This window comes from Silurus meridionalis, chromosome 28 (assembly GCF_014805685.1).
Source record: "Silurus meridionalis isolate SWU-2019-XX chromosome 28, ASM1480568v1, whole genome shotgun sequence".
In the NCBI taxonomy this organism is placed as follows: domain Eukaryota; kingdom Metazoa; phylum Chordata; class Actinopteri; order Siluriformes; family Siluridae; genus Silurus; species Silurus meridionalis.
Genome location: NC_060911.1, coordinates 2,907,909 through 2,917,500, shown reverse-complemented (window position 1 = coordinate 2,917,500; position 9,592 = coordinate 2,907,909). Strand labels below are relative to the sequence as shown.

General features: G+C 38.8%; 1 protein-coding gene across 3 annotated transcripts in view; it reads left to right on the top strand.

The window, feature by feature from the left end:
- gria2a (glutamate receptor, ionotropic, AMPA 2a) overlaps positions 1 to 6,434 on the top strand; it is a 49,913-nt gene extending 43,479 nt beyond the window's left edge. For 2 of the 3 annotated variants that reach the window (XM_046842528.1, XM_046842526.1), the window contains exon 16: positions 1,547 to 6,434. In XM_046842528.1, coding sequence (XP_046698484.1) covers positions 1,547 to 1,711 — 165 coding nt within the window. In that variant the 3' untranslated portion in view covers positions 1,712 to 6,434. The remainder of the gene's footprint in view (positions 1 to 1,546) is intronic. The other variant, XM_046842527.1, reaches the window with a different exon arrangement.
- The last annotated feature ends 3,158 nt before the right edge of the window (positions 6,435 to 9,592 follow it).

The window sequence follows — 9,592 nt, the reverse complement described above, 5'->3', positions numbered from 1 at the left end:
ATGGATGGATGGATGGATAGATGGATGGGTGGATGGATGGATGGATGGGTGGATGGATGGATGGATAGATGGATGGGTGGATGGATGGATGGATGGATGGATGGATGAATGGATGGATGGATGGATGGATGGATGGGTGGATGGATGGGTGGGTGGATGGATGGATTTGGAAGAGGTTGGATATATAGTGTGAATTTATGGATATGGATGTGTTTGAGTGTAAATAGATGCAAGAATGTCCGGATTTAAAAAGAATGCAAAGATAAATGAATTGGAATGTGACTGATATTTGAATAAATAGACGAGTGGATGAATAGATAAAATTGTATATTAAGTATGCATGTGTTTGGATGGAGGGATAGATAGATTAGCTGGATGTATAGGATTGTAGGTATGCATGGGGAGACTGACATTTATATGGATGGATGGATGGATGGATGGATGGATGGATGGATGGATGGAGGATTTCAAAATAATTGTATGAATTAAATAAATATGATAGAATGAACTGATGGATAGATAGAGTGATAAGTAAATATATGGAAGGATGGGTGGACGGAGGATCGGAGTGGTTGGTTGAATAGATTAATGAGTGGAAACGAACCTGTTGATAGTTAAATGAATGGATTATAGAATGGATTGATGCATATAATAAAAAAACCTGATGTATGTTCATATCTACATTATAGTATGCACACAGACGGATGGATAATAAATGGGTGGATACAATTGGATGGATGGATTGGAAAGGAAGAGAAAAGAATAGTGAATATGAGCATTTCGATGGATTAGATGGATGAATTGATAAGATTGTTGAATGGGTGGATATGGACTGGATGAACAGATAGAAGGACGGATGGATTTCAGACTGAACAGTTGTTTGTGGCTGATGAATAAATGATTGTCAGTGAATGAATGGATAATAAAAGGATGGAGGAATGAGTGGCTGATCGGGTGCAGCATGATAGTAAGTGACTGTGTGGCTGAAATTAAATATAAAATGAGAATAGATTTGTGAATGGATGAAAGGATAATTATGAGGACGAGTAGCAGGAAAATGAAATGAATAGCGAAAATTGTATCAGTTCTTGGTGTAAGTTGTAGACTTACACCTCGGCTTGGCGTAGAGATATAAATATCTAGATGTGCAATTGCGCCTCGAGACAAACCCATTAGCTGTCAATCATTCTCCACCCCATCTGGTACACACACATCTTTATACTGCAATATCTCGCTCTGGATGACGACGTGAAACTGACGACTGCTGTTATGTTTCTCTCTTTTCTTGTGTGTGTGTGTGTGTGGGTGTCTTGTGTACTGTGCACCTTTTATGTCCCTGCTTGTCACTTTAATGGTATGATTTTTTTTGTTTTTTACTTTGATCTTTTTGTTTAATCTCTTTTTTGCTTGGTTACGTGTGTGGGGTGTGTTTTTTTCTGAGAACGCCTATTGCTTTTTACACGTGCAACTCCCTGTTTGCTTGCATGCCTTTGTGTGTGTGTGTGTGTGTGTGTGTGTGTGTGTGTGTGTGTGTTTGTGTGTTTAGATGACGTTCACCGAGGCCATGCGCACTAAGGCCAGGCTGTCTGTAACTGGCAGTATTGGGGAGAACGGGAGAGTGCTGACTCCAGATTTCTCTAAAGCCGTGCACGCTGTGCCATACATGAGACCAGGCATGGCAATGCCTCTTAACGTGAGCGAGCTGTCCTGAGTGCCTTACACACTTTACACACACACACACTCACACACACACACACTCACACACACACACACACACACATGGATGTTGTTCAGATATTCTTTTTTCTCGCATCCTCAAAGCATACATTAACTTTCACTTGATTTCATACATTAACTTTCACTTGATTGGCAACTAATGACTAAGAATCACACTGATATCCTACACGTTTTAGTGTGTATACCATATTTTCTGGACTATGTGACATTATTTTTTTTTTTAAACCCAGACAGCGATTTAAAATTATTCGAATCCTCATCGAGCAACGTGTCCGTGGTTATAAAAAGTACAAGCGACGTTTTAAAGATGAGTTCATTATAAAAAAAAAAGGCAGAAAATAAAGCAAAATGAAACATCTTCAAGCCAGAGTCAGTTTTCAGGGGCAGGTATAATCCTTGAATTGAATTAATCCAGTTACTCAGCTCTCTAAAATTGACTTCTAATGAACATTTTATGCTTAAAACCACATGAACCAAAAGTCCATCTGTAAAGACGGAAAACCCAGAAAACTTGAGTGGAATCGACTCTTTGAATTGAAGCAACCCATTTCAGCAAAGACTCTTCTGTAATTTACACCACTTACGTAAAAAAAAAAAAAATACAATACAATAATAATAACAAATAATGCGGTAACTCTTTTAGACCTGCAATTCTTCCTGTGTGGCCAAATGCTAGATGACTCATCATGGTTTCCAACTTGAAAAAGATTATCTAGATACACTTTATGAACAAAGATTTATGGACACCTGACCACAAGATTGGTATGTGTTTCTCTTTGAATGTCCCATTCCACATTTAGGGTCCATTTACTGTTCTTCAGAAGCTTCACTCTTCTGGAAGATGTTCCATGAGACTTTGTGGATATTTGTCTGAGATTCATTCATCCACTAGGGTGTTAGTAAAGTCAGGGACTGATGTCCTATAAAACTGTGCGTCTCAAACTTTGAGGTATCAGTTTAAGGTAGAAGCACAGATGAAAAAGTCGGGTGTGACCATAGAGCATGTATGTTTAGAGTTTTATCTGCATTTTCTCCGCTGAAGTGATTTTTTACCCTTGAAACTCATCGACTAGTTTTAAAAGTGTGACATCCAGAATAAAGAATGGATCTGTAGATAGTATTTGTTAGTGATTGTGGCCGTGTGCAGGTTCATTAATGACGTTAAATTGGTGCTCCTTCTTTAGAAATGAACTCGAAGTGATGATACATTTTAGCGTTAAACGGCTGCTGGGATTTTTTAGCCTGACTGAGGGGTTAAGATCGGAAACTACAGAATTACAGCAACACTAACAGGATGATGACATGATTACATTACATTGAAAACAAAACATAAATTCAGTAATGAAGCAGAGTTTATATCCATTTACGTCTGGAAAATATGGTATATATATTTATATATAAGTGTATGCACACATAAACACACACACACACACACACACACACACACACATTTACATACATGTGCACACGATCCATTTATTGCTTTATACCACAAGCACTTACAAACAGACTCACACACACACACACACACACACACACACACACTTGTACATACACATCGTTGAAAAATGTACAGATGCAAAACGAGAAGTTGGGTTCACACATGCACGCCGTCCTTCACACATGATTTTTTTGTGCTTTCTCTCTCGTTCTCTCTCTCTTTCTCTCTCTCGTTCTCTCTCTCTTTCTCTCTCTCGTTCTCTCTCTCGTTCTCTCTCACACACAATTTCTACGGACAATTTTTTCACCACAAACACATTTTTTTTTCTTTCTTCTCGCTTCCCGGATTCCAAGAAACACAAGCACACTCGAATCATCTGCAGCTCAACGTGACTTTCTGTTCGGTTCTAACTTGTAACAACAATAACAATAACAATAATAATAGCAAAAATGTTGAAAAAAAAGAAGAAAAAAAGATTTTTTTATATTTTTCAAGGGAAAAAAGAAACCGTGGCGAACGAGCCTGCATCCATGTTGTGAAATAATGTTACGAAAATTGTTTTTTTTTTTTTTTCGAAGCCAAACGAGTTCATTTTCACGTAGGTGCAGTGTTTGAGCAGAATCGTTTTGTCATACGAATTATTATATTGCTGAAAATATATATTGATCATGTAAATATCTATACTTTTGTCCTTTTGATGTTTGCTGATGGGGGGGGTGGGGTGGGGGGTATATTTTAGTTGCATTTTCTTTAGAAAAAAAAATTGTTGAAATGTGAAATTGTTGATTTGTCTTTCGAGAAGAAATGTTTGTTATTCGGGGTTTTTTTTTTCTGTTGAACAAGACAAGTGTAGTTTTATAGTTCTGTCATTGACATAAATATAAATATATAACAGCCTGACTCTTTTGTAAGGGTCAGTGATAACATGAACTGTCATGTTATCGTATTAATATTGTAAGCCTAATTAATAATACTCTGGTAGAATATTTTTAACGCTCGTAGGAGCTTTAACCATCCAAACCTCTTCTTAGGGATTACGGCTGGTTATGTGGGATGACCGGAATGAACTTTTGCGAGCAGGAAGGGTTTATGGCGCCTTGAGTCTTTTTCATGTGCAGGAGTCGTTTTTCGATAATGTCCCCAAAAATATGAACAACACACTATTTTTATGTTTCCCTAAAAAAGTCGCATGTTAAACGAAAGGCGTACTGCCAGAGCGTTTATTGGGAGACAATATATTGGTCAGCCGTTTTTTTCCCCCAGAAGGCCGCTTTATGAAATTTTCCAACACGCCATTACTCATTACTCACATGTCAATAAACAGTTGATTTACTTTCTTAAAGCAAAACTCATTTATAGTTCCATACTGCAAATTAACGAAGCGATTCTTACCTAAAATTCACCATATGGACAAAAGTTTGTGGAGCTTAAGCTCGGTATCTGCTTCTTTTTGAACGTCCTATTTTTGGTACAATAACTTTCACTTTTCTGGGAAGATGTTCCATGAGATTTTGTAAAGATTTACGTACATTCATGCACAAGAGTCTTAGTTACAGATGTAGGTGAGGTGAGGTACAGTCAGCATTCACATTCATCCCAAAGGTGTTTAATAGGGTTTGAGGTCAGAGATCTTCCACTTCATCTCATGTAAAGCAGATCTTCAAGGAGCTGGTTTTGTCATGTTGGAACCGGTTTGGCTCTGCTCATTCAACTCTAGGAAAAGTTTAATGCTATCACATCCAGAGATATCTTATACATTTGTCTGCCTCTGACTTTGTGGTAACCTTATAAGAAAAAAACACATATGGCTGGAAAAGTCAGGTGTCCTAATAATTTTTAGCGTATAGTTTATACAGCTACAGAAATTATACAGAAATGAAAGCTAAAATGACTCAAAGGATACTGACTTAATCTCTCATATTCAGCATAAACAACATTTTCCTTATTTTTTAACATTTCTGTTAGATAATTTCTTATATAACACACCAGGGACTCCTGGGTCACGGCACCACACCGTGGACAGGCTCGAGAATGGCAGATAATCTTTGTTTACTGGTGCACTTGTTGACCATCAGAGATAAATATGAATAAACACAAAGAACTCAGTGGCAAATCAACAAAAAAATATATTTTTTATAGTTTTAGCTGAATTGAGTATATTTTATCGTAATCGATTATGTTGACCTTTTTTTTCCAATTTTTTTTTGTTCTGTTTTAAAAACATCTACTGTAGTTAGTGAACGTAAACCGACTCCTGCCTTTTTTGTAGCTCATGAAGCAATAAACCCTGCCTCTTCTCTCCATTTCCATTCATTTCCTGATGTAACTGTTCGCAATCCTTTTCCACCTATGGAAGACGTTTGACTAAGTAAAACTCCCATGAGCTCTTTCTAAAATGCCAAATAGTGTTTTGTGCCAAAATACTCCTGGCTGGTTTATATATATTTTTTTTTTTGTTTGTTTTTTTTGGTAAAGCAAAAGGACTTAAAAAAAAATTCATGATATTTCTCTTTTATAGATCTCATTTGAATTCCTTCTTTTAAACCTATTGTACACTGGATGACATGCACTAATATATGCAGTCCTAACTGAAACGCATGAGAACCAATACGTTGGATCTTCTTCTTTCCTTTTTTTTTTTTTAAGGAACGCTTGATGATTATGATGATGGTAGTGGTGGTGGTGGTGGTGGTGGTGGTGGCGATATCCATTTTAAGGCCTGTAGAACTTCCGTGGAGAAATAAAAAATCCCGAGAAATATGAGACGGAGAATATGACCACCGTGAATTCTGGGAAAATTGATATGGAACCTCTATGCTGAGCTCCCTTTTCTATGCCATGCTGTGTAACTGCAATCCATTAGTTTTCTATGTATATTGTATTGTATATAAAAGTGTATATAACTCTGATCTCTAATTGTATGAACACACACATAAACACACACACACACACACACACACACACAACCATTATGAGTAGGGGTTCGAGTTGAGTTGGAGAAATGGTGACTGTAAAGAACTTCCTAAGACAGCAATCCACAAATGTACATACAATTACACACACACACACACACACACACACACACACACACACACACACACACACACTCAGACACTTACACCTGGACTTGGATCATCAGTAGATTTTAATTGGAAGAGTCTCGGTAAAGAGGAACAGCGGAGTAGATTTTTCTAAATGGAATGTGAACCGACTGCTTTATTTTTTGGACTTTTGGAATAAACAGAGGCTAAGAAAACCCCGCCGGTCGTCGTTGTCTTTCTTCTTCACAGAAATAATGATGATAGTGGTGATATAGAGATTGAAACTGCCAGGTGAGGGTCTTTATACACTCACATACGGTCTTTATGTGCATGTCCTCTTTAATATGACTGACAGACACAAATAACACACTTCCTTTATTGATAACACTCTAAGCAATAACTATGACTTCATTAGAATCAGTCAGGAAAAGCTGTACTAGCCGACACAAAAGCCACACCTACTTATTGGTACCAATTGACACTGAGGCCACACCTCCTTATTGAAACTAACTGACAGAGGCTGCACCTTTTTCATTAGAAATGATAGAGGCCACACCTCCTTCAATGGAAATGATAACCACACCTCCTTCAATGGAACTGACACATAGGCCACACCTCCTTATTGGAACTGACTGACACAAAGGCCACACCTCCTATATTGCAACTGACACAAAGGCCACACCCAGTTAATGAAACTGACTGACACGGAGGCCACACGTTCAATGGAACTGCCATGTAGGCCACACCTCCTTCATTAGAGCTGACTGACACTGTGGCCACACCTTCTTTGTTAAAACGGACACATAGGCCACACCTCCTTCATTAGAGCTGACTGACACTGTGGCCACACCTTCTTAATTAAAACTGACACATAGGCCACACCTCCTTTATTAGAACTAATACAGTTCATTACGCTTCTTCACCTAGGACTAGAAAATAGAGAGGACACACCTCCTTTACTAGGACTGATTCACATTGTGCCACACCTTCACAAGAATTGATACAGATGCCATGCCTAAGATTGACTGGCAGAGAGGACACGCCTCCTTAACTGGGACTGACTCATAAAATCCATATCTCCTTTACTGGAACTCAACAAGACTAAGGAAATTTATGATGACTAACAGAGAAGCCACGCCTTCTTCAATGGAGCTGACTGACACTGACACCGTTCATCATTGTGACTGACACACACAGAGGCCACGCCTGTTTCTTCAACTGAGGCCACACCTTCATCTTTTACTGAAAGCAATAGGACCATGACACACACCTCCTTCATTCTTTTACTTACAGTTATAGAGGCCAAACCTTCATCATCACATCACATTTATTTGTGTTCTTTCATTCATGGAAACAGACACTTCGTAGGTACACCTCCATCCCAGTCTCTTAATTTAGCTGGTTTTATATAAGCAGCTGGATTTGCATATTGGCTCGTCTCCCAGGAATCAGTGCCACAGAGCGAGAGCTGAGAAACAAACAGCTAAATCAGAGCCACACACGTTCTCACTTTTTTATTGCTCTTTTTCTCTTGTTTTACGTGTGCCTTCCTCACCGAACTCAATCAAGTCGAATGATTTTAGACATTTCATGGGCAAACAGCAGATGTGGCTCTGTAGGGTGCCTGCTTAAGACACATGCCTACTCTCCTGTACAAACACACACACACACACACACACACACACACACACACACAAAACTAATATATATTTATATGGCCAGCTTCTGTGCATTTGCAGAAATATTTGTCCCTGTCTTTTTCAGTTGATTCTATATTATACTTTTAGTAAGGCCACTGGACGAACAGACTGGTATGACAGCTGCAGCTCAGCAGACCAGTTTCCTCATGCTGTGCTCACTTCCTCATTAGCATAACCAGCTAATCGGACTGGAGTCCACCTACATCACCAATCACTCTAAGTGCCAGTCATTTAAAATATTCAGAATAAAATATAATACAGAAACCATTCTTTTAGCATTCCTGATTAACAGCAATCAAAACCATGGTCACGCAAGTTTTGCACTGAAGATACCATGCTAGCAAGAGAAGCTAATAATCAGAATTAATCGCCACACGCACAAACACACTCAAACTCAAAACAGCTTTCAGTGTCTCAAACTTTTCAGGTTATGGACAGCACAGAGCTAACAACACTATAGCTGAGGTCATTTAGAAAGACAACTAGCTTTGTTAGCATTTCCAATATTGCGATAAGGCCTTGTACTTCCAGTGCAAAATGTAAGACACTAAATTCAAATATCAAACATTTCCTCACTATATTTAAGTCAGACTTTTCGGTCTCTTTAAGTGTTCAAGGCCTCGAAAATGTTCTGATTTACAGCCTTTCATTCCAGTTGCTAGCTGCTAAATTAGCTTGTGAGGTAAATCTGAATTTGAATCTTCTCAGAATGAGTATTTTACTCAGCCTAGTCAAGTCAAGTAAAGTCAAGTTTATTTGTATAGCGCTTTTCACAACAGACATTGTCTCAAAGCAGCTTTACAGAATTTAACAGTGAAGGTGAATGGTGTGCATTTATCCCTGAAGAGCAGCTGTGGCGACTGTGGCAAGGAAAAACTCCCTTAGAGGTTATGAGGAAAAAACCTTGAGAGGAACAAGACTCAAAAGGGAACCCATCCTCATTTGGGTGACATCAAGAGTGTGATTATAGTCTTTAAACACTACAGAACACTGGAGAGTGAGAACGAACATGAGCACTGGAGTGTGTGATTATAAGTAATGTTCTTTCTACAGTCTTTTTCTGTCATTTGTGGTTATAAATCTAGGAGCTACTGAGCAACTCATGAAATAGCTCAACATTTTAGATCATCACAGATCCAACACCAGCTTCTCCATGCCAGAGCTGTTAAACACTCAAGGAGGTCCAGTGTCCAAACTCCACATAAGGTGGGATCCAAATGGCACTGGTATGTCCCTAGATGGTACGAGATGTTTGGAGGTGTCTACTTCTACTTCCACAATCTTTATAAGGTGGAACATGACTGGAGCTGGAGCAACCTCAGGATGCCTCGGGATGGGTAGAGAAAGAGAAGCAGTGGAGAGGAATCAGCGTAGGCACTGTTCACCATATTAACAAGCACAAGTTGATAATGTGCATGTGATCAGAGAGTGGGAGAGTGTGTTTGAGCCCTGAACACTGTCAGGAAGACTATTCCAAAGTTTAGGAGCTATATGTGAGAATGTTCTACCGCCTTTAGTGGTATTCTAGGAACTACTAGAAGTCCAGATTTTGAGATCTGAAGAAGCTTGACGGATTGTAGAGTGTTAGAAGACTGGAGAGATACATGGGAGATAAATCATTTAGTGTTTTGTAAGGCAGTAGTTTGTAGTCGATTTGAAACTTAACAGGTAGC